Here is a 25,300-nt window from a genome sequence, read left to right on the forward strand (position 1 = left end):
CCTCTGCCTCAATCCTGGCCCTCCTCACCAACTATTATCCAAACTCTACAGATCTCACCGTGACCTCTCTAACCTCATCTCTATTCCTCTACTCCCCTCCTCTTCTCTGCCCTTCTCTTGCGCCCTATGGAATGCCCGCTCTATCTGTAACAAACTCCCCTATATCCAGGACCTCTTTATCTCGCGTCACCTCCATCTGCTCGCCATAACAGAAACCTGGCTCTGCCCTGATGACTCTGCTTCAGTCGCAGCCCTGTGCCATGGCGGTTATCTATTTTCACATACTCCTCGTCCTACTGGCCGTGGGGGCGGTGTTGGACTACTTCTCTCTCCCTCCTCCAGATTTCAACCCCTTCTTCCACCTCAATCTCACTGTTTTTCCTCCTTTGAAGTCCACTCTATCCGCCTTTTCTCTCCTATTCCTCTTCAAATAGCGGTCATTTATCATCCCCCTGATAAGTCCCTTTCATCCTTTCTCAGTGACTTTGACGCCTGGCTTGCCTTCTTCCATGATCCTTCCTCCCCCTCTCTCATCCTTGGTGACTTTAATATTCCTGCTAATGATCCTTCCAACTCTTATATTTCCAAGTTACTCGCTTTAACGTCGTCCTTTAATCTCCAACTATGCTCCACCTCCCCCACTCATCAAAATGGTCACTGTCTTGATCTCATCTTCTCCTCCAACTGTTCACCTTCTAGTTTCCTTGCCTCTGATCATCCCTCCTCTGATCACCATCTTATAACTTTCACACTTAAATCTCCTCCCTCCCAGTCCCGTCCTATCCTATCTAATTTATCTAGGAATCTTCACGATATTGACCCTTCATCTCTATCCTCCCATGTTTCAAACCTCCTCTCTACTGTGGCACCATCCACGTCTGTCAACGAGGCTGTTTCTTCTTACAACAATACTCTATCCTCCGCCTTAGACACTCTTGTACCTTTGATGACCCGCCCTGTAAGGCGTACAAAACCCCAACCTTGGCTGACTTCTAATATCCGCTACCTACGTTCCTGTACCCGCTCCGCCGAACGCCTCTGGCGGAAATCTCGGGCCCTTGCTGATTTCTTACACTTTAAGTTCATGCTGACCTCCTTCCAATCTGCTCTTTTACGTGCCAAACAGGATTATTATATCCAACTGACCAACTCTCTTGGCTCTAATCCTCGACTTCTCTTCACCACATTGAACTCTCTCCTCAAGGTGCCCCCTCCCCCAACTCCCCCTTCATTATCTCCTCAGACTCTTGCTGAATTCTTTCACAACAAGGTTCAAAAGATAAACCTTGCTTTCTCTACCTCACCAGCTCTCCCTCCACTAGTCCGTTCCCCTCTCTCTCCTTCCCCTCATTCCCTTTCCTCCTTTCCTGAAGTTACTATTGAGGAAACTACACTTCTCCTTTCTTCCTCAAAATGTACCACCTGTTCCTCTGATCCCATTCCCACCCACCTTTTTAATGCCATCTCTCCTACTCTTATTCCTTTTATCTGTCACATTCTCAACCTCTCACTTTCCACTGCGACTGTCCCTGCTGCCTTTAAACATGCTGTGGTCACACCTCTCCTTAAGAAGCCTTCACTTGACCCTACTTGTCCCTCTAATTACCGACCCATCTCCCTCCTTCCTTTTCTCTCCAAATTACTTGAGCGTGCTGTTCACCGCCGCTGCCTTGATTTTCTCTCCTCACATGCTATTCTTGACCCATTACAATCTGGTTTTCACCCTCTCCACTCAACCGAAACTGCGCTTACTAAAGTCTCCAATGACCTATTACTGGCTAAATCCAGAGGTCAATATTCCATCCTCATTCTTCTTGATCTTTCCGCTGCTTTTGACACTGTCGATCACAGCATACTTCTCGATACCCTGTCCTCACTTGGATTCCAGGGGCTCTGTCCTTTCCTGGTTCTCTTCCTACCTCTCCCTCCGCACCTTTAGTGTTCACTCTGGTGGATCCTCTTCTACTTCTATCCCTCTGCCTGTCGGCGTACCTCAGGGTTCTGTTCTTGGTCCCCTCCTCTTTTCTATCTACACTTCTTCCCTTGGTTCATTAATCTCATCCCATGGCTTTTCCTACCATCTCTATGCTGATGACTCCCAAATCTACCTTTCTACCCCTGATATCTCACCTTGCATCCAAACCAAAGTTTCAGCGTGCTTGTCTGACATTGCTGCCTGGATGTCTCAACGCCACCTGAAATTAAATATGACCAAAACCGAGCTTCTCATTTTCCCCCCCAAACCCACCTCCCCGCTCCCCCCGTTTTCTATTTCTGTTGATGGCTCTCTCATTCTCCCTTTCTCCTCAGCTCAAAACCTTGGGGTCATCTTTGACTCTTCTCTCTCCTTCTCTGCTCATATCCAGCAGACCGCCAAGACCTGTCGTTTCTTTCTTTACAACATCCGTAAAATCCGCCCCTTTCTTTCTGAGCACTCTACCAAAACCCTCATCCACACCCTTGTCACCTCTCGTTTAGACTACTGCAATCTGCTTCTTGCTGGCCTCCCACTTAGTCACCTCTCCCCTCTCCAGTCGGTTCAAAACTCTGCTGCCCGTCTCATCTTCCGCCAGGGTCGCTTTACTCATACTACCCCTCTCCTCAAGACCCTTCACTGGCTCCCTATCCATTTTCGCATCCTGTTCAAACTTCTTCTACTAACCTATAAATGTATTCACTCTGCTGCTCCCCAGTATCTCTCCACACTCGTCCTTCCCTACACCCCTTCCCGTGCACTCCGCTCCATGGATAAATCCTTCTTATCTGTTCCCTTCTCCACTACTGCCAACTCCAGACTTCGCGCCTTCTGTCTCGCTGCACCCTACGCCTGGAATAAACTTCCTGAGCCCCTACGTCTTGCCCCATCCTTGGCCACCTTTAAATCTAGACTGAAAGCCCACCTCTTTAACATTGCTTTTGACTCGTAACCACTCGCCTCCACCTACCCTCCTCTCTTCCTCCCCGTTCACATTAATTGATTTGATTTGCTTACTTTATTTATTTTTTGTCTATTAGATTGTAAGCTCTTTGAGCAGGGACTGTCTTTCTTCTATGTTTGTGCAGCGCTGCGTATGCCTTGTAGCGCTATAGAAATGCTAAATAGTAGTAGTAGTAGTAGTACCTCCACTCTCTATCTCAGTTGATAACACCCTCATCGTCCCAGTCTCATCTGCCCGCAACCTCGGTGTCATCTTCGACTCCTCCCTCTCCTTCTCTGCACACATCCAGCAGATAGCCAAGACCTGACGCTTCTTCCTCTGTAACATTAGCAAAATCCGCCCTTTCCTCTCCGAGCACACCACCCGAACTGTCATCCACTCTCTCGTTACCTCTCGCCTTGACTACTGCAACCTACTCCTCACTGGTCTCCCACTTAGCCACCTATCCCCCCTTCAGTCTGTTCAGAACTCTGCTGCATGTCTTATCTTCCGCCTGAACCGATACACTCACATCACCCCTCTCCTCAAGTCACTTCATTGGCTTCCGATCAGGTACCGCATTCAATTCAAGCTTCTGCTACTAACCTACTATCCTTATCAGTGTCTACATATTCTTCTTCTTCAGCTTTGAGCCTCACAATGCTATTATGGCACTTCCTCCTGTCACTTACATATCTGAAAAAGGTCTTGTCCCCTAATTTTACCGTATCGGCTATCTTTTCTTCCATTTGACTCTTCACTTTCCTAACGACTTTTCCAGCTTCCCTTAGCTTTTCCAGGTACTTTTGCCTGTCTCCCTCTTTCTAATTCATCTTGCAACATGAGAAGACTAACCTTCTTTCCCTTACCTTGTCAGCTACTACATTTGAGAACTAGAGCGGCCTTCTTCTCCTCTTACTTTCATGTAATTTTCTAACATAAAGGTTCATCGCCTTTAAAATAGCTCCTTTCAGTTTTGCTCACTGCTGCTCTGCTTCCTACAGCTGCTCCCATCCAACCAACTCTTGAGAAATTCCCCCATCTTGGCAAAATTAGTTTTTTTGAAATCTAGGACCTTCAATCTTGAGTAAACCCTCTCCTTCTTTTTTTAATAATGAACCACACCATTCGGTGATCACAATGCCAAATTATCTCCCATTTTCCCCGTTTGTAAGCACCAGATCTAGAATAGCTCCATCCCTCATTGGTTCCATTACCCACTGCTGAAACAATTCTTTCTGTAGAGAATCCAAAATCCCTTTGCTTCTAGATGACCCCACAGCAGGGACACACCAGTCGACATCTGGCATATTAAAATCATCTATCAGTAGTACTTTTCCTTTCCTAGCTGTCTTGTGGATGTCTTCATTTAAGTCTCTGTCCATTTCTTCTGACCGTGAAGGTGTATTTTACACCAATACATTTTCCTTACCAGTTTGACCCACAGTGCTTCTTCCTTACCCTATATGTCCTGCAGTTCTGTAACTTTAATATTATTCTTAACATATAATGCCACACCTCCACTCTTTTTTCCTACCCTGTCCTTCCTGAATAGATTATAGTCAGGTATAATTGTATCCCAGTCATGGTTCTCCAGAAACCACGTCTCCGTTACCACCACTAAATCGAAGTCGACTTCTATCATTGCAGCCTCTAGATCTAGAAATTTATTTCCCATACTACCGGAATGGGTTTACAAGGCTCTTTTTTCTGCTTTCTATAAGGGTATTTGATGTCTTCCTGAGGGTTATTAATGACTTTGGGGCTTTTTTCTCCCATTCTCAACAAATTTAGTTTAAAGCCCTCTTTATTACTTTAGCCAGTCTGTTACTGAAGACACTTTGCCTGTTCCTTGAAAGATGGACACCATCACTGCTCAGTAGCTCTTGGAAAATCATCCCATGGTCTAGGAATCTGAAGCACTCACATTGGCACCAATCACGCAGTCACACATTTAGCTCCAGGACACAAGCTCCCTCATTCGGCCTTCACCTTGACCCAGAGCTTTGATGTCATGTTTGATATGTTCAGTATTATTTGTGCCAACATGGATGAGCAGCATAGGGTAGTGGTCAGTAGGCTTGATGAGTCTAGGCAGTCTTTCTTCTACATCCCGAATCTTTGCACCAGGCTGACAACACACCTCTCTGGACATCATGTCTGGGCAGCAGACGAATGCCTCAGTACCCACTCAGAAGAGAATTACCGTCTACAACTACCTTTCACTTCTTAATGGCCACTGCTCCAGTGGCTTTGGAATTTTTGATTGTTGTTTCCTCCTGTTCTCTAGATGTTTTCAGCTCTTCCGTCTGCAGGGCTGTGAACCAATTTTTCAGTTCAACAGAAGATGGAGTTGGGGGGTTGATTTTACAGGATCTGGTGACCTGTGTCCAGCTGTTCTCTTTCTGCACAAGATCTTCTCTCCCTTTTCTGGAGGTTCCCAATTTTTCAAAGTATAGAACAGGAAAAGTTCTCTACGATGACGAATCACAGAAGGCAAAAGTAGAGACTAATAGACGATTCACCACTGGAGACGTGAGTCCAACAGTCTTTATTATATCAAAGATAACGACCCGACACAGGCCGTGTTTTGACGCTAAAAAGCATCTGCATCAGGGGTCAATAAATACACCAAGTAGTGAATGCAAAACGAAGAGTCCTACTTGTATGTGTGTTGTCAGCTCACTGATCACGTAGCACCAAACAGAATATACTGGATACAAACTATCAGCTTTTTAGCGTCGAAACACGGCCTGTGTCGGGTCGTTATCTTTGATATAATAAAGACTGTTGGACTCACGTCTCCAGTGGTGAATCGTCTATTAGTTCCCAATTTTTCAACATGCATTTCTAGAATGAATTTCTGGTTGTCACAGATTCTTCTTAATCTTGCAACCTCCTCTCTTAGTTCTTGAACTTCTGAGAGGCATTCAGTGTGCATGCATTTATCACAAGAAACATGAATCTTGCTTTGCTCTAAGCATTCAGACTGGACAGTGGCAGAAGTTGTAATGAGAGCTGCAGCTTTAGGAGCACAATGTTTCTTTGCCATATTTCAAGTGTAGGAGCTTTTTGTACAGTGTAAATCAGAGACAATGCACTTATGCTAATATACCCAAAATGATGGTAAAGTACTGAGTATTGTTGTACCTGTTGAAGCAGGGTAGAGAATGCACATATATGCCCTAGTCCTGCCCTGATTAGGACTTCTAACTCCCCAAGGCACTAAGAGAAGAAACAGATACAACCTGATTGTGTCAGACAGCTGTCTCACTCATGAATGCTGTAGATGGAGGCAATCAGGCTGTAGGATCTCTTGGAAGAGCACAGGAACCACAGCTGTAAATTGTCAGGCGGTCTCTCTGGGACAGTCAGTCAGCAGGTGGGCTCTCTCACCCAGGCAGGTGACCCCAGTGAGCAGGAACAGGCAGGTAGTAGCCATGTTTTACAAGCCTCAGATGCTGTTCATCATGTTGCTGGCCTGGACTAGGACTGCCATCTGTCCCATGGATGGCAGATCCTGCTTGAACATCTCAAGATAACATCCAGATGACATTATGCTTAAGGAAGGGTTTCTTATACCCTTTTCTTGGATTTAGAGAGCCATGCTGTCCAGAATAACAGATCTGGGACTTTTCATTGTTATGGCTTGAGGGACCAAACAACAAAGCCAGCAGTGCCAACAGCAGGTTGGTCTTGAATATGGAGACCCAGTTTCTGCAAACAAGGTTGTTTTTAAAGTTATTTTTGCTCTTCTGCAGTCTTGGCTATGTCAGCAATGATCCTTCCACTGCTCAATAAGACTGGGGCCTACTGAGCCTACAATCCTTAACCTGACATTGGCCCGAGTCTAACTTGAAAGTCAGGTTCACAGAATAGAGCAGTGCCTTTTTGTAAAGCCTCTTTTGCTCCTATAGATACAACACCATTACCTCTCATACCATGCCTAGCATTCCACTAAGGGCTAGTTCTAAAATAGCTCCCCCTCTTGTCTGTTCGTAGACCAGTTGCTCCAAGAAGCAGTCATTTATTCATCTAGGAATTTTACCTCCCTAGAGCTCCCTGATGTGACATTTATCCAGTCAATATCAGGGTAATTGAAATCACCCATTATTATAATGTTGCCCAATTTGCCAGCTTTCCTAATTTCTGTAAACATTTATTTATCTGTCTGTTCGTTCTGTCTTGGCGGACAGCAGTATAGCCCTACCAATATACTCTTTCCCTTCACACATGCAATTTCTATCCACATGAATTCCATGCTGCTATCTATTTCATTTGACTCAATTCCCTCTTTAGCACAACCCTCCTCCCCCCTCCAATTTGGTCCATTCTATCATTGCAATATAATTTTTACCCTGATAACACAGTGTCCCATTGATTGTCCTCCTTCCACCAAGTCTTTGAGATGCCTATTATATCTATCTCTTCATTTAGTACTATATACTTTAACTCTCCCATGTTACTTTTTAGGCTTCTAGAATTTGTATAGAGACACTTCAAATTGTTTTTTCCTTGCATCTACAAGCTGCTTTGAAGTTGATGGGGATAATTTACATTCTTTATTCTGTTCTCCCATTAAACATTCCTGGCTTTCTTTCACCATTATTGAAATCTCTCTATTGGGATTCCCTAAACATTCTGTTTCAGTAGTATCCTTCAAGGATACTCTATATTAAACCATGCGCTGCTAGGCAACTGTCGGCTTCCCCCTCCCCTTATTTTAGTTTGAAAGCTGCTCTATCTCCTTTTTAATTGTTAACGGTAGCAGCCTGGTTCCATCCCAGTTAAGGTGGAATCCATCTTTTCGGAGCAGGCTCCCCCTTTCCCAGAATGCTGCCCAGTTCCCAACAAATCTAAATGCCTCATCCCTGCACCATCATCTCAACCACTCGTTGAGACTTTGGGTCCTGTGCATGGAACAGGAACAATTATGAAAATGCTACCCTGGAGGATCTGGATTTCAGCTTTCTATCTAAGAGCCTAAATTTGGCTTCCAGGTCCTCCCTCCCACATTTTTCTATATCATTGGTATCCACATAGCTGGCTTTCCCCCAGCACTGTCTAAAATCCTATCTAGGTGATACGTGAGGCCCACCACCTTCGCACCAGGCAGGCAGTTGGGTGGTTCTGAGTAAGTGGATTCTTTGGTCAGGTTCAGCAGAGACTGGGTTTTAGGATGTACAGGAGGCTTCAGTGCGTTTTGCCGAGAGTTGGGCTTGATGAATAGTCTGTGGTCTAGCATGTGATTGTCAGTGAAACTCGGTTGTGTACAGGGTTTTGGTATTCTAGGCAATTTGAATACAACAGCTAGTGTGCCTGTCATTAAACCCAAGAGGGCTAAGTGGAGTATTAATTGGAGAATAGAGAAGAAAAACAACAGAAGCTAGGCTAGATCAGCTTGGAATCTATTGACCTTGCATAAAATTAACTAAGGATCTCTTACCAGTTTGTACTAGAGTCCATACTGCATGAAAAGGAACACTTTACCTATGTTTATCTCACTCCTCGGGTGTGGGAGTCTGTGAGGGTTTTCTGTGCTTTAAAGTTGAGCTTAACGTTCGGCCGTCGCATGGTCACATCGGCCTCGGGGGTAGCAGCATGCAGCGTTGGGTACGGAGAATACTTTGCCTTTATTTTATTTTATTTTATTCCCTCCTTCAATGTAGAATACTATGAGGGGTTTCTTTGGTTTAAAGATGAAGTTTATGTTAGGCCCTCTGCGGCCGTGTTGGTATCGGGCACAGCAGAATGCAGTTCTGAGCATGGAGAGTGAGACCCCCTTGGGAGCAGGTGAGTTGGCATAAGCCGTTGGCTACAGCACCAGGAGGGGTCTGACTGTTGCTCTCCTGCAGGGTCCAATGTTGGTTCACCTCGCGGTTCCCACAGCTCTCCTTTCTCACTGCAGCTTTAGACCCTGAGATACAATCTCCCCTGGGACTCTGCTCCTCAGATGCTCCGGGTGTCTAGCACCTGGGTCAGCACCCGCAGTGAGTTTCCTCTCTGGATCCGGACAGCCACATGAGCTAGTTCGCAGTGCTCTAGTGTCCGACATGGTCCTGGCAGTGAGGCTGCCTCACAGGCCTTAGAGTCTCCCTTGCACTGCTCCACAATGTTCCCGTGCTCCGACAGTTCCAAATCAGGGCACAGATCCCCTACCAACCTTTGATCCTGTCGGGGATTCTTTGCCGGACTGGGCGCAGGCCACCCTTTGGCCCTTGATCCTGGTGGAAATCCTCTGCTGAGCCGGGTGTGGGCTACCCTTCACCCCTCAATCCTGGCGGGGATTATCGGCAGGGCCAGGAACTGGTTGATTAGCGTTCGGGTGTATGTCCGGGTCTTGCACAGCTTGTTCTGGCAAACAGCAAGGCAGACAGGAAAAAGTCCAAACAAATCTTTTTTGTGAGCCCTCCAAAACATACCAGAAACCCACTGTACCCACATATAGGTGCTCCCTTCACCCGTAAGGGCTATGGTAGTGGTGTAAAGTTGGGGGTAGTGGGTTTTGGGGGCGCTCAGCACACAAAGTAAGGGAGCTGTGTACCTGGGAGCATTTTATTAAGTCCACTGCAGTGCCCCCTAGGGTGCCCGATTGCTGTCCTGGCATGCTAGGGGGACCACTCTACAAAAAATGCTGGCTTCTCCCACATCCCACTTGGATGTCTTTTTTTCAAAAATGGCCAAAAATCAAAGACATCCAAATCGCGGAACGTCCATGGTATTTTTGAACACAAAAGATGGACATCCATCTTTTTTGAAAATGACCTTCTCCCCTCTTCGGAATTTGAATTTCTTTGTAAAACGTCCAAATTCTGACTTAGACGTTTCTTTTGAAAATGCCCATCCTTGTCATGTAGAATTTGTGTATATGGAGGGTAATAGACAAGGGCTTGAATTTCACTTATTTTACGTGCAGATGTAATAGTAAGTAGGAAAGCTGTTTTCCATGTTAACTAGTCATTTTTCTGCTTGGGACCCAGGAGGTTTTTGTATGACTTTGTCTTTCTTCTGCTGAATTTTATTATTTTTTTTTTTTAATCCTTCTCTTCCCCAATTTTGCCTTTTTTCCTTTGTCTCATCTGATGTTGTTTATATATATATATATATATATATATGTATATTTCACTCTTCATCACCATTTATTTCACTCTTCACCATCTTTATAGCTGCTGCGAACAGCAGAAGACGTAGCAAAGATGCAAGAGGAACTGGAGCTTATGCGACCACTTTTGGAAGAAGCAGCCAAAGACACGGTGATAACTATGGACAAAATAAAGGTACAACAAAAAGGTGTTGCCTCTTCTTCTATCAAAGCAAAGTGTTGCTGTGTGACTTCATCTTCCTCATTGACCCTATTGGGAAGCAGATTAAGATCTTTCAGATACCTCTCAACTCTGGGTAAAACTCATTTAATATTGGTTATATATATGATGGGTTGGCCCTGTGAATCAACCAGTCATGTGGACTGCAGTGCAGAAGACTTGGTTGATTTTCGAATAACAGGGTCAGAGGCCTTGAAGGTGTCAGAGATGATGAGCAAGCTCAAAAAGAGAGAAAAGACTTTTGGTATAGGTACAACCCTTGAGAGCAGAAAATGAAGTTGTATACCTGTAACATATGTCCTCCACAGACAGCAGGATCCTACAGCCACACAGTTGGTGAAATCACCACATAATGGCACGAGTTGGGAATGGCAACCAGAACTTAAAACAACTACCAAAGCTTTGTTGCACTTGCACAATTCCCATACTACTGTCATCAACCATTAAGTCAGTTCATTTTCAGAACATGCTTAAACTTCTCCTCACACAACTAGACAGCTTCAACAGCTTACTTCAGACACTTTAGCTAATTATTTCCTAAGATTGAATCATTTCAAGCCGCCTTCCCACTTCTTCCAGATATTACCATGGCCTATTCATCATCTTAAGTTCTGATGTCCTCGTGGTCATCCTTTAATGTTCCTTCTGTCAACTCTCTAGTTAAAATGCTTAATCAGCTACATGCCACATTTTGCTCTTTAGACCCAATCCCGTCGAACTGGTTGAAACAATCTTTTCTTGAGTTACATTCTGTTTTAAATTCTATAATTTCCAAGAGCTTATTGCTAGGAATGGTTCCATCTGATTTTAAAACTGCCATTATTAGGCCTATTCTTAAAAAGTGTAATTTGGATCCCCTCCCCCCATGCTAAGAGTTATCGATCAGTCTTGAATCTCCCGTTTCTTTCTAAGGTTCTTGAATCTATCGTTTTTTCCCAATTATAGTCACATGTTGAATTAGTTAGTGCTTTGCATCCACATCAGTCGGGGTTCAGATTTGGTTTTAGTACTGAAACAGTTATTGCAGGGTTACTAACAGGCTTATTTTCTAAAGAGAAGGGCGCCCATCTTTCGACACAAATCGCAAGATGGGCGTCCTTCTCACAGGGTCGCCCAAATCGGTATAATCAAAAGCCGATTTTGGGCGTCTCCAACTGCTTTCTGTCACGGGGACGACCAAAGTTCCCGGGGGCGTGTCAGAGGCGTAGCGAAGGCAGGACTGGGGCGTGCTTAACACATGGGCGTCCTCGACCCATAATTGAAAAAAGAAGGGCGTCCCTGACGAGCACTTGGACGACTTGGTCCTTTTTTTTTGTTACGACCAAGCCACGAAAAGGTGCCCGAACTGACCAGATGACCACCGGAGGGAATCGGGGATGACCTCCTCTTACTCCCCCAGTGGTCACTAACTCCCTCCCACCCTCAAAAAACCATCTTTAAAAATATTTTATGCCAGCCTCTATGCCAGCCTCAAATGTCATTATGTTATGATTAGTGAGTAGCAAAACCCAGTCCGGAACAGGTGGTAGGGTTGGGCAGGCCAACCTCCGTGGAAAGGGAGTTTACTAAGAAGGTGGACTGAAGGGAAAGCTCCGAAAGAGGTGTTGGGCAGAAAAGGCAATGTACACTGAGAATAACAATAGAAACTTTTGGGAATTGAAAGGATATGAAGGAAATACAGTAACCCCTGTGTAGCAGAATCTGAAGAGAAGAATACTTTTGTTTATTTGAAAGTTATTAAAGTTAAAGGCCTAAGCCATGTGACTCAGGGTTTGCATCACAATTGAGAAGTCTCAAGTCAGGCTAGTGTCCTCAGGCAGGGCCGTGCCTAGGGTTTCTGGTGCCCCACTGCAGACTGTCAGTTGGCACGCCCCCCCCCCCCCCCCCGTCTAGCATAAAATGCCATAAATAAGTAAATTAATATAAACTTTTAACGTTGAGCACCTAATTATCAAAGTGGACATATTCCAAACACTATAATGAAAATAAAATGATTTTTTCTACCTTTGATGTCTGGTGACTTTGAGCCTGCAAATAGGTGGGAAAATGTGGGATACAAATGTAACAAAGAAATAAAATAAATAAATAAATAATAGACCTCCTTGTTTAACAGTAAAGTACCTGTAAAAGCCTGTTTAAAAAGGCTGAAAAAAAGTTCAAAAGACTGCTTAAATGAGAGAATCATTTATATATAAATCTTTTTGACAATTCCAAAAATGCTAAAACCTGCAAAAAATGATCTTTTTTAAAACATAAAAATTGAGAAATGAATGTTGGAATCGATGCAGCACTACATGTCCTGTATGTGCTTCTTTTCAGTGCTTCTCTTTAACAGTATATCAAATAAAAGAAACCTGAACCCGATCCAGTGGCGTACCTAGGGTAGTTGACACCCGGGGCCGGTCATTTTTTAACCCCCCCCCCCCCCCCCCCCCAAATCCAGTACTAGGCATACCAAGAATATAAAACACTCAGGACCTATATATATAGAGCAATTCTACCATACCATAAGCAGTAATTTGTACGAGTCACACAAGGAAAAGGAAAGCATCTTAAACACTACAGTGAGCACTAGAACATCAATTCACCTATTGTAAAACAAAAACAGACAGATTAGTACAGATCGTCGATCCTGCACAGTCAATGCCAACCGAAAGCCATGTCTTTTTCACAAACACAGATACACCCTAATCCACTATAGAATAAGTAATCATAAACTTTCTATTTAGACAAAAATTAAACTGAACCCCCGATGCCAGACTCTGCATACAATGCAACACCACAGAAACAGAAAATGTCCCCTAGTACTGTGCAAAATATAAAGACAGCAGATGTAAATTTGAAAAAACTAACAAATACCAATCACCACTTTACAAATTAACAAATAGAAATAAAACAAATACAGAAAATAAAATAATACCATTTTACTGGACTAATACATTTAGCTTCCAGAGGCCAAAATCTCCTTCCTCAGGTCAGTACAGTGTAGTGCTGTTACAGTATCTTATCCTGACTTGAGGAAGGGGGTTTTGTTCTCTGAAAGTTAAGTCAAAATGTATTAAAATTAGTCCAATAAAAAGATTACCTTATTTACATGTTCTATTTATAAACAACACAGCTACAATACTATATCCTAAAGCAAAATAATAAAAATATATATTTACAGTTTGTTGTCTCTGGTTTCTGCTTTCCTCATCTTCTTTTCACTGTCTTCCTTCCATCCAGGATCTGTCTTTGCTCGCTCTCTGCCATCCAGTGTCTGCCCTCTCTAATGTCCCTTCCATCCACTGTCTGCCCTCTCTCTCTCTGCCCCTTCCATCCACTGTCTGCCCTCTCTCTCCCTTCCATCCACCATTTGCCCCAGTCTGCCCTCTTTCTCTCTCCCCTTCCACCCACCATCTGCCCTTTCTCTCTGCCCCTTCAATCCGTCTGCCCTCCCTCTCCCATCCATCCAGGGTCTGCCCTCCCTCTCACTCCTCACTTCCATCCAGGGTCTGTCCCCTCTCTCTCTGCCCCCCCTTTTCGGCCCCCAGTTCCACTTGCCCCTAGTTCCAGCCCCAGCCCACATCTCCCACCTGCCCCCCTTTTCAGCCCCACTATCCCACCAGTCCCCAGCCCTTTTCTCCCATCAGTCCTGAGCTTCAGCCCCCAGCCACTTCTCCCTGTCCCCTTTTCAGCCCCTAGTTTCAACCCCAGCCCTTTTCTCTCACCAGTCCTGAGCTTCAGCCCCAGCCAGTTCTCCCTGTCCCCTTTAAAGCCCCCAGTTTCAGCCCCTGCCCTGTTTCAGCCCACAGTTCCAGCACTAGCCCCCTTATCCCAAATACCCTCCTTTTCAGCCCCCAGTTCCAGCCCCCTTCATCCACCACATGCTTTGCATCCCCCCTTTTCAGCCCCAGACCCATTCTCCCACCTGCCCCAGGCATGGACCCATTCTCCCTCCTGCCCCCTTGTCAGACCCCAGTTCCAGCTTCAGACCCCTTCTCCCCTCTGAGCACCCCCACCCCTCCCCAATCTCCTCCCCTGTGAGCACCCCTCTCAGCTCCCCACCCCTCCCCAATTCCCTTCTCCCCTCTGAGAACCCCCACCCCTCCCCAATTCCCTTCTCCCCTCTGCAAACCCCTCTGAGCTCTCCCTCCCCAATTCCCTTCTCCCCTCTGTGAACCCCTCTGAGCTCCCCCACCCCTCCCCAGTTCCCTTCAAACCTCTGCGAACCCCTCTGAGCTCCCCCACCCCTCCCCCACCCCAGTTCCCTTCTCCCTTCTGCGAACCCCCCTGAGCTCCCTCACCCCTCCCCAGTTCCCTGCTCCCCTCTGCGAACCCCTCTGAGCTCCCCCACCCCTCCTCAGTTCCCTTCTCCCTTCTGAGAACCCCACTGAGCTCCCCCACCCCTCCCCAATTCCCTTCTCCCCTCTGAGCTCCCCACCTCCTTCTCCCATCTGAGCCCCCCCCCCCTCCGTGGAGAGCGACAGAGCCCTCTTCTGCCACCACCCTGCGTTTTTTTTTAATCCATGCAGCGACGCAAGCAGCGCCTCGTGTCTGCCCTGCTGTGTGCTGTGAAAAAAGAAAATCGCTTCCCTGGCGTCGGGCCGTCTCTCGCTATGTCCCGCCCACTTTTGAGGTAACTTCCTGTTTCCTCGAGGGCGGGACATAGCGAGAGAAGGCCCGACGCCAGGGAAGCGATTTTCTTTTTTCACAGCACACAGCAGGGCAGACACGAGGCGCTGCCTGCGTCGCTGCATGGATTTTAAAAAAAAACGCAGGGTGGTGGCAGGAGACGACAGAGCACCCCCCACCCGCCAACACCCGGGGCGGACCGCCCCCACCGCCCCCCCCCCTTGGTACGCCACCGACCTGATCCCCTGTGGTTCCTCAAGCACCTCCTTCTCCCCCCTCCAAGTCAATCACTCTTACTTCCAGCTAATCCTCCTCATTCTCCAACCAATACCCATCTCCCACTTTCCTCTCTGATTCTCCCATGCCCTCCTCACTGCCACAGTCCACGAACCTTGATGCTCCTCACTTTCCCCTATTCCCCAGACTGCTGCCTTAGGTATCTTTGTCAGATGCTGCTCAGTTCCTCACTGATGCTTTGAATCACAGGGAGGCACCTCACTGCAGCAACAATTCAAAACGAGCAGAAGAGAGAGAAGGGGCCAAGGCATATTAATTCTTTCCTTCTGCCAGCTGAATCAAACCATGGCAAGAGAGGTTTTCATGAAGACTGTAAAATCTTGTTTGCGTCCACCTCCTAAATCCTCCCTGCCCCTATTCAGTTGTAAAGGCAGGATTATGCACCATTTACCATGGCATCAGAGAGACTAGGGGGCCCTGCTTAATATGGCCTCTGTGAGACACCTCTAATAGGTTACAAACAGAGCTCTGTTTTCTTAAATATCGTGCAATGTGTTTGAAGAGATAGGTAGGAACAGCTGCACCGGAAATCCTGTTCCTTTAAGCGCCGATGCTATGAATAGAAAGGATTAGAAAATAATGGCTTACTAGCACAGACATTTCCCTTCTGTTTCCCCACCCAGTTCAGAAGCTGCAGGGATGGATTCAGACTAGAGTAATCCCCTTTCCTGTGCAAATGCAGGGAATTAGTTCGTTCGGCCTCAGAGTCCCACCTTCTGACGTCATTTCCTCGAGGGCGGGACTGTGAGGGAACGAACTCATGAAGAGAGGGAAAGCTAGAGACGGGCAGGGTTTTGAAATGATGCAAACGCTGCGACCAAGGTGAATTAAACATTTAAACCCCCTTGAAGGCAGGCGCCCCCTGCGGTGCTTACCCCGCTTACCGTGTTGGCATGGCCCTGTCCTCAGGGACTGGAGACATATTTGCCTCTATACCCAGCAAGTAGTGCTGTAGCAGATTTCAGTACTCAAGTAGACCTGTGAGTGCCCCCTTTTGACAATAGATTTGCAACACCCTTTTACAGTCTAATGTGAGCCATTCACTTTCTTGTTCATTGGCATGAGATGAAGGGTATAATAGTGACAGCTCTGTTGGTCTGTAGATATGTAAAACAGATATCACTTTGGATGAATTCTGAAGATCACTCTACCTTTTAAAAGTTGACTATAGGAGGAATAATATACAAGTGCATGAAGCGTGCTAATTCTATGTGCTGAAGTTATAGCAATCAAAAAGCAATTTTTCCAAGTCAGGAATTTTCATTTAGCGTAAGGTGATAATTCAGTTGTTGAAGTATTAAATTTAAATCCCAGGGTGGAGGCTTTAAATTCAACTAGCCTTTCATTGATGGGATATTTAGATATAGGTTTTCTAGATATGTTATCAGGAAATGTTGCTAGAGTACTGTGATGTACACTCACTGACAAAGTACTTAGGTCCAACTATGACTACAAAAGAAGATACTGAAGGACGATAAATACAATACATTGAAAAGGATTATGACTTTGCTGTATACACCATTTCACAAATCTCCTCCTTTTCAAGTCATACAACCTTCTAGTTGAATATTTCTGAGAAGCGAGCAGGTTCTTTTTTTATAGTATCTGAAAGTATAAGATTGCACATTAATCTGTCTTCAGTCTCCAGGCCCATAGTGCTAACAAATGAAGAGTGGAGTGGAGTAAATTAGCGTGGCTGCCTTCTGTGTGAGAAGATTCTTTGCCCATGGTAGCAGTTATTGGTGGTTCCTGGGACTATTAGGATCATATCAGTCACTTCTTGCTGTGCCTACTGGATTATTTGGATATTAGCAGAATTGGAGGAAAAGAGCACAGCCATCTCCCCTTCTAGGGAATCGCAAACGCATCTGACGCTAATTGCTTTTGATTTGACTTTCCTGAGCAGAAAAACTGTTGTGTCCTGCTCTGTTGTAAATAGTTCTATGTCTGATGTTCCTTGGCACTGACAGTAGAGTACTTGTTCCCTTGCATATCATTTCTGCCCTCCTAATTTGTCATTGGTGCCATTGGCCAGACTTTGTGCCATGGGAGTTGTATTGTCAGAGGACTGCATATTCTTACATTTTGTCTCTACTATATGATCTGGAGCCTTAGAATCTTTTTCACCTTGATTCTTGTCTGGCTTTGAATGCGAAGATTTATGGTGGAATTTTTTGAAAGGCTTGAGGACTCAGAATAACTATTAGACTTTCCAGACTTCTTTGGGGGCTCCCTTCTGTCGTCCAGATATTTTTAGTTTCAGCTCATGAATTTTCCAAGCTCTCAACAACATACATGCACAATATGAGCAGTCTTGAATGTGATGGTTCTATCCCATACATCAGATGCATCAGTCATGCATATCTATGAAAAATATTTTTCTGTCACAAGTCAGACACCTCTTAAAGTCTGGCTTTATGTTCCTTAATTGTGACAACTAAGTCCACAAAATTGAATTCAGTGCTGATAGAGACTGAGAAAAACTTCAAACTGAATGTAATATATTCAGATTTTGTTTTGATAATCTGAATGACCAAAGCAAAAACTTAACCTGACTGCTTTCATTTGCAGATGAAAAAGAACTGATTTAATGGTTGATGACTGCAGCATGGGAATTCTTGCACAAGAACAACAAACCTTTAGTAGTTGTTTTAAGCTCTGGTAACCTTTCCTGACTGGTGCTGTCATGTGGTGAATTCTCCAGCTGCGTGATTATATATGGATCCATGCCGAAGTAATATGCATCACCCACAGAATGGGAGTTTGAAGTAGGAGAAAATAGGACAAAACAATTTATATAATTTTCTTGGAATAGCACCAGCTTCAGAGCAGGTGTAAATGTGTACATTAGCATTTACATGCTGTTGGGACAGGTTCTGAGTGCCTATTTTATAAAGCACGTAGACACCTTTGTTGCCTTTATAAAACAGGCTTAAAGTAGGCACCTCTTGGGACCTCTCTCAAAGACACTTTGTTATAAAATTAGGCCTACTGAGGGTAATTATATAACAGAGTGCCATTAATTAGGAGCACAAAGGGTGCCTCTTAGGAGCTTATCATATTAAAAAACATAGGCACCTATTTTCTTTTATAGCATAACCACTTAAGTACACACATTAACAGTTAGGCACAAGCACTTAAATCGTCTCAGTAGCTGGTGTGTTTGCACTAAAATGTTGGCAATACACATGTAACTTATTTTAGAAATTATGTACTTGGAAAGTCCTGTCCAGACTGCCCATATATATAGCCCCACTTGTAAAATGTATGCTATGCAAGTTTTGCATTTTGCGCATATTTAAAGAACACTTAGGCTGAATTTAGGCATATACCCAGGTATTTGGGGTACATACATGTGTAAATGCCATTATTCTAAACAGTTACGCATGTAATAGTGCCCATTTTATAGAATTATCCCTCATCTGCACAAATTTGTGAGAATAGTTTGTGAGCACTAACTAGCAGTTGTAACTATGTTGTAACTATGTTGAGATGGTTTTTTGAGGGAAAGTATACAAGAATCTTTGTTTTTCCTTCCTTGGACAATTGGTTGATGAAAGGCTCTTCTCCCAAAGAGGCCAAGAAGTCACTTCAAAAGACATTCCAGCTACTAGAGTTCCAGAATTTTGTCTGAACTATCTAATGTCAACCTTATAACCTTTGCAACAACTTAGGTATACTAGAACCTTAATACACACCAAAGCAGAAAAAGTTGTCCTCCTGGATCTGAGGATACTCTCATCAATATTGCCAGGAATCTCATGAACACAAAAAGTTCCTCAGTTCTTTCTCTTCTTCATGGTGTTGCTAGACCATATGGCAGCCACGGTTCATATGATTCAATTTGCCCTCTTCCGTATGAATCAACTTCAAAGAACACTAATTGGTTGATATCCTACAGCGGTCAGCATTTTTTAAAATGCTCACCTCAGAATTAGCCCCAGATATTCAATGCCAGGCTATGTCCAGGCACCAGCGTTGAATATGTACCTAGGGCTAATTTTGTAGATGCCAGGCTCCACTCCCATCCCCATAGGCAACCACTGGGCTTTCTCGAGGGTCCCTGGTGGCCTAGGTGAAAATGGGAAAGAAGCGATGCCCACTTGCTTCTTCCCAGTGTGGCCTGTCCTTCAAAATGGCTGCTGTGACAAAAAAAGGAGCTGAAAAGTTATATTGTCCATTGTCTCTGACTTCTGTAGCTCTGGCTGCATGCTGTTCTGCTGTGATATGGGCTGGACTAGGTTGTGCCTGTAGTAAACAAATCCCAATTTAGCAACTCTTTCTCCCCTGCTCCCCTGCAGGAAGCAATAAACAATTTGTTTTATACTTTTATCTTTTTGTCCTTTATCCTATAAGATAGGGGGACTGCAGGGCAATTTTGACAGGCAGGAGAAAAAAGTGCTGGTATTGCATGCTAGTGTGTACCATCTGAAAAACCCTGGTTTTAATGTAATACACAGTAAGGCAATATTACTAGTCAGAAGACATTGATTTTGCCAAAATTCTGAACTAAATGAACTCTGTATGTATCTCATCCTTTCCTGATTATTCCTTCCACGTACTACACAGCTGTTGCTTCTGGATAACTTTGCTCTCTCAACTTCAGGTGGACACAGGTGTAGCTGAAGAGACACGGGCCTCTGTGCAAATTGAAGAGGCTAAAGCATCAGAGAAGGCAGAGAAAGCCCAAGCTATAGCCGATGATGCTCAGAAGGACCTGGATGAGGCACTTCCTGCTCTAGATGCTGCTCTGGCTAGTTTGAAATCTCTCAACAAGAATGATGTTACTGAGGTAAACTAACAGCTGCTTCTTATAGATCAGAGAGTTAGCTGGATGATGAGTTAATTGCAAAGCTTTTGATGATGGTAATGACGCTACAGTTCTTTTGTCTTGTTTTACATCTTGTCTTTCTCACACTCTTCACAGAAGCCCTGGTTTAAGGAGAATCTCAGACTTATTAAGCACCAGTTGCATTGTGCAGAATGTGATTGACTCTAGACCTGTTATGATATCGTAATCTTCTCTGCCAATACTGTGCCCAACTGAATACCTTTTGTCAGGACTATTATAGATCCCTGATTAGTAATTCCTCCAGCCGCCCTAGAAAATTATTCTAGTTGCTTAACAGTCTCACAGCAACTGGCCATCCATCAGCCATCCCCTCATCCATTTCAGCCTCTGAATTTGATTAGTTTTTTAATGACAAAAGTCACAACGTTAGAAAGCTTTTTCTCATGAACTGATCCTCCCTCACTAACTGACTCCCTCCCTCTCTCCTTTCCCCTCCCTCCCCAGTCTTTTTGTCCACTGACCTTGCCTGGCCGCCTTCTCCTTCTCAGGGAATTGCATGGTCACTCTCCTCCTCTTGACAGCTTTTACTAAAGTTTTCTCTTCTTCCAGAAAACCCACTTGTGTCCTTGACCCTGTTCCTTCTTCCTGGATTGGTATTTCTTCTCACTGACTTCTCCCACTAGCTTTTAACATGGTAACTAATTCCTTCTCACTGGTACTTGTCCCTTCTGCCTGAAAAATACTGTTATCCACCCAGTTGAAAAGAGTTCTTCCCTTGACTCCTCTGCTATTGCTAGCTACAAACCCATTTCAAATATCCCCTTTCTGGCCAAGCTTACTGAATGAATTATCTTCTCACAGCTACATGAGCATACTGAATCATCCAATTTCTTGCACCCCTAACAATCTGGCTTCCATCCTGGTCACTCCACTGAGACAATCCTCGCTTCCTTTAATGATATCCACTCGGCTTTTGACCATGGTAATGCTGTTCTTCTGGTCTCCCTTGACCTCTTCAATCTTTGATTTGGTTAGTCACTCACTCACTCACTCATTTCTTCTTTCCAGACTCTCATCTCTAGGAATTTCAGGTATTCTTCTATGTTGGTGCTCTTCTTTTCTATCTCAGCATGCCTATAAGGTGGTTACCCCTTTCTCTGGATCAGGTTCTTTTTTATTTCTTTTCAGTGTCCCCCAAGGCTCAGTACTCCCCCCCTACTCTTTAATATCTTTCTAAGCCCAATAGCCACACTGTTCCAGGGTTTCAATATTAGGTTCTACATATATGTGGACAACATTCTTCTATTTTCAACTCAAGACCCTCAAATATTGTGTTCAATTCTGGTCACCGCATCTCAAAAAAGATAAAGTGGAATTAGAAAAGATACAGAGAAGGGTGACGAAAATGATAAAGGGGGTGGGACAGCTTCCCTAAGAGGAAAGGCTGAAGTGGCTAGGGCTCTTCAGCTTGGAGAAAAGACAGTTGAGGGGAGATATGATAGAGGTCTATAAAATAATGAGTGGAGTGGAACGGGTAGACGTGAATTGTTTGTTTACTGTTTTCAAAAATACTAGGACTAGGGGGCATTCAATGAAGCTACAAAGTAGTAAATTTAAAACGAATTGGAGAAAAGTTTTCTTCACTCGACATGTAATTAAACTCTGGAATTCATTGCCAAAGAATGTGGTAAAGGCGGTTAGCTTAGTGGGGTTTAAAAAAGAAAAGTCCATAGACCATTATTAAAATGACTTGAGGAAAATCCACTGCTTATTTCTGGGATAAGCAGCATAAAATGTATTGAACTTGTTTTGGAGATCTTGTCAGGTATTTGTGACCTGATTGGCCACTGTTGGAAACAGAATGCTGGGCTTGATGGACCTTTGATCTGTCCTAGTGTGGCAATACTTATGTACTTATGAACCCTACACTCCTGATCTTTTTATACTTCAGCCTTGTCTTCCTGCAGTCAACCATTTAGTACTGAATCCATCAAATCAGTTGTCCTTTGGGTTACAGGTATTTTTATCTTTATTAAAAAAAACTTGATACACTGCTCACCTTTAGAGACCAGAGTGGTTGACACACATATTCCAAAGTAATTAAAAGAGGGAAAAGAACTCGATCATTAAAAGGATAGACCTAACATATGCTCAGCACCAGAAATCCAATCAGTCAAACAATACATACTACTAAGCATTACAAAATACTATTAAACATTGTAAAAAGAAAGTGTAAGTCAATTAATAGAGAAGACCTCCCACACTCCAGGCTACAGACCAAAAGCTAGCCTAAAGAAGTGTGTCTTTTTAATAGAACCTTAAACGTTTTGTAACTGGATTCCACTCGGATGTCAAGGCATTCCAGAGAGACAGTACCACTACTCTTCTATCTACCCTTTACTTCATAGCCTACCCTTAATCCTTGTGGAGTCCATGAAATATCTGGATATAATTCTTCATACTAGCCTCACTTTCACTGTCAAATCTCTACTGATGTTAAATCCTGCTTTTTCTATGAACTATTATTTCTCTCTGTCCTTACTTGAATGACAAGTCCTGTGCAACACTTCTTTATGCTTAGACTACTGTAACATTATCTATTCTGGTCTTCCCTCCTTTCTTCTGAAGAAGCTTCAATCAGTCCAGAATACAGCCATGTGCCTCCTTTGTCATGCTGATCGTTATGATCATATTACTCCCCTTCTCCAGCAGAAAATAATTAAGCTGACGCATAAGGTTCTTCACTCTGGAATTCCCCCATCTTTCATCACTTATTGTCCTTTATCGGCTTGTCCATACCTTGCGCTCCTCTTTAGGAAATCAGCTATCAGTCCCTACTACTACTACTATTTAGCATTTCTATAGCGCTACAAGGCATACGCAGCGCTGCACAAACATAGAAGAAAGACAGTCCCTGCTCAAAGAGCTTACAATCTAATAGACAAAAAATAAAGTATTCAAATCAATTATTGTGTACAGGAAGGAGGAGGGTAGGTGGAGGCAGGTGGTTACAAGTGGTTACGAGTCAAAAGCAATGTTAAAGAGGTGGGCTTTCAGTCTAGATTTAAAGGTGGCCAAGGAAGGGGCAAGACGTAGGGACTCAGGAAGTTTATTCCAGGCGTAGGGTGCAGCGAGACAGAAGGTGCGAAGTCTGGAGTTGGCAGTAGTGGAGAAGGGAACAGATAAGAAGGATTTATCCATGGAGCGGAGTGCACGGGAAGGAGTGTAGGGAAGGACGAGTGTGGAGAGATACTGGGGAGCAGCAGAGTGAGTACATTTATAGGTTAGTAGAAGAAGTTTGAACAGGATGCGAAAACGGATAGGGAGCCAGTGAAGCGACTTGAGGAGAGGGGTAGTATGAGTAAAGCGACCCTGGCGGAAGACGAGACGGGCAGCAGAGTTTTGAACCGATTGGAGAGGGGAGAGGTGACTAAGTGGGAGGCCAGCAAGAAGCAGATTGCAGTAGTCTAAACGAGAGGTGACAAGGGTGTGGATGAGGGTTTTGGTAGAGTGCTCAGAAAGAAAGGGGCGGATTTTACGGATGTTGTAAAGAAAGAAACGACAGGTCTTGGAGGTCTGCTGGATGTGAGCAGAGAAGGAGAGAGAAGAGTCAAAGATGACCCCAAGGTTTCGAGCCGAGGAGACAGGGAGAATGAGAGAGCCATCAACAGAAATAGAAAACGGGGGGAGTGGGGAGGTGGGTTTGGGGGGAAAAATGAGAAGTTCGGTTTTGGTCATGTTTAATTTCAGGTGGCGTTGAGACATCCAGATAGCAATGTCAGACAAGCACGCTGAAACTTTGGTTTGGATGCAAGGTGAGATATCAGGGGTAGAAAGGTAGATTTGGGAGTCATCAGCATAGAGATGGTAGGAAAAGCCATGGGATGAGATTAATGAACCAAGGGAAGAAGTGTAGATAGAAAAGAGGAGGGGACCAAGAACAGAACCCTGAGGTACGCCGACAGGCAGAGGGATAGAAGTAGAAGAGGATCCACCAGAGTGAACACTAAAGGTGCGGAGGGAGAGGTAGGAAGAGAACCAGGAAAGGACAGAGCCCTGGAATCCAAGTGAGGACAGGATATCGAGGAGTATGCTGTGATCGACAGTGTCAAAAGCAGCGGAAAGATCAAGAAGAATGAGGATGGAATAGAGACCTGTGGATTTAGCCAGTAATAGGTCATTGGAGACTTTAGTAAGAGCAGTTTCGGTTGAGTGGAGAGGGCGAAAACCAGATTGTAGTGGGTCAAGAATAGCATGTGAGGAGAGAAAATCAAGGCAGCGGCGGTGAACAGCACGCTCAAGTAATTTGGAGAGAAAAGGGAGGAGGGAGATGGGTCGGTAATTAGAGGGACAAGTAGGGTCGAGTGAAGGCTTCTTAAGGAGAGGTGTGACCACAGCATGTTTAAAGGCAGTAGGGACAGTTGCAGTGGAAAGTGAGAGGTTGAGAATGTGACAGATAAAAGGAATAAGAGCAGGGGAGATGGCATTAAGAAGGTGGGTGGGAATGGGATCAGAGGAACAGGTGGTACATTTTGAGGAAGAAAGGAGAAGTGTAGTTTCCTCTATAGACAGTCCCCTCTGTCTATTGTTCACGATTAGAATCTACGAGACACTCTGCCTTTTTCTTCACTTCTACCTCCCTCTGGGGAAGTCTCTACTAGCAGAACTCACTTCCTTTTTTTAAGTTCAGGGCTTCCCTGAAAACGTATCTTTTTTTTGTCAGCCTTACCTCTGAACCACTGATGCAGGGGTGGCAAGCAGACAGGCATACCTTACAGTTTATCTCTTTCTTGTCTTCTAATCTATCTTCTCCTGTTTTCTCTGTCCTATATTAATTGAGGTCTACAAAATCCTGAGTGGTGTAAAGTGAGTAACATAGTAAATGACGGCAGATAAAGACCTGTATGGTCCATCCAGTCTGCCCAACAAGATAAATTCATTATATATGGTATGCAATACTTTATATATATACCCAAGTTTGATTTGTCCTTGCCATTTTCAGGGCACAAAGTGTAGAATTCTGCTTGGCACTGTTCTTGTACTAAAATTTCTGAAGTTAACTTTGAAGCCTCTTAAAACTTACACTACAGCCTGTTCAAATCTATTCAGTCATGATCAGGGCACAGACCATAGAAGTCTGCCCAGCACTGGCTTTGCTTCCCAATTACTGGTGTTGCCACCCAATCTCCACTAAGATTCAGTGGATCCATTCCTTCTAAACAGGATTCCTTTGTGTTTATCCCACGCATTTTTGAATTCCGTTACCATTTTCATCTCCACCACCTCCTGCGGGAGGGCATTCCATGTATCCACCACCTTCTCCTTGAAAAAATACTTCCTGACATTACTCCTTCTCC

At 44.4% G+C, this 25,300-nt stretch overlaps 1 protein-coding gene across 1 annotated transcript in view; it reads left to right on the forward strand.

Annotated features, from left to right (window-relative positions):
- The window catches only part of DNAH1 (dynein axonemal heavy chain 1), a 799,478-nt gene that overhangs the window by 613,757 nt on the left and 160,421 nt on the right, over positions 1-25,300 (forward strand). The window contains exons 53-54 of the mRNA XM_030205737.1: positions 10,085-10,195; positions 19,758-19,943. Coding sequence (XP_030061597.1) covers positions 10,085-10,195; positions 19,758-19,943 — 297 coding nt within the window. The remainder of the gene's footprint in view (positions 1-10,084; positions 10,196-19,757; positions 19,944-25,300) is intronic.

The sequence above is a fragment of the Microcaecilia unicolor genome, chromosome 6, assembly GCF_901765095.1.
Source record: "Microcaecilia unicolor chromosome 6, aMicUni1.1, whole genome shotgun sequence".
NCBI classification, from domain to species: Eukaryota; Metazoa; Chordata; class Amphibia; order Gymnophiona; family Siphonopidae; genus Microcaecilia; species Microcaecilia unicolor.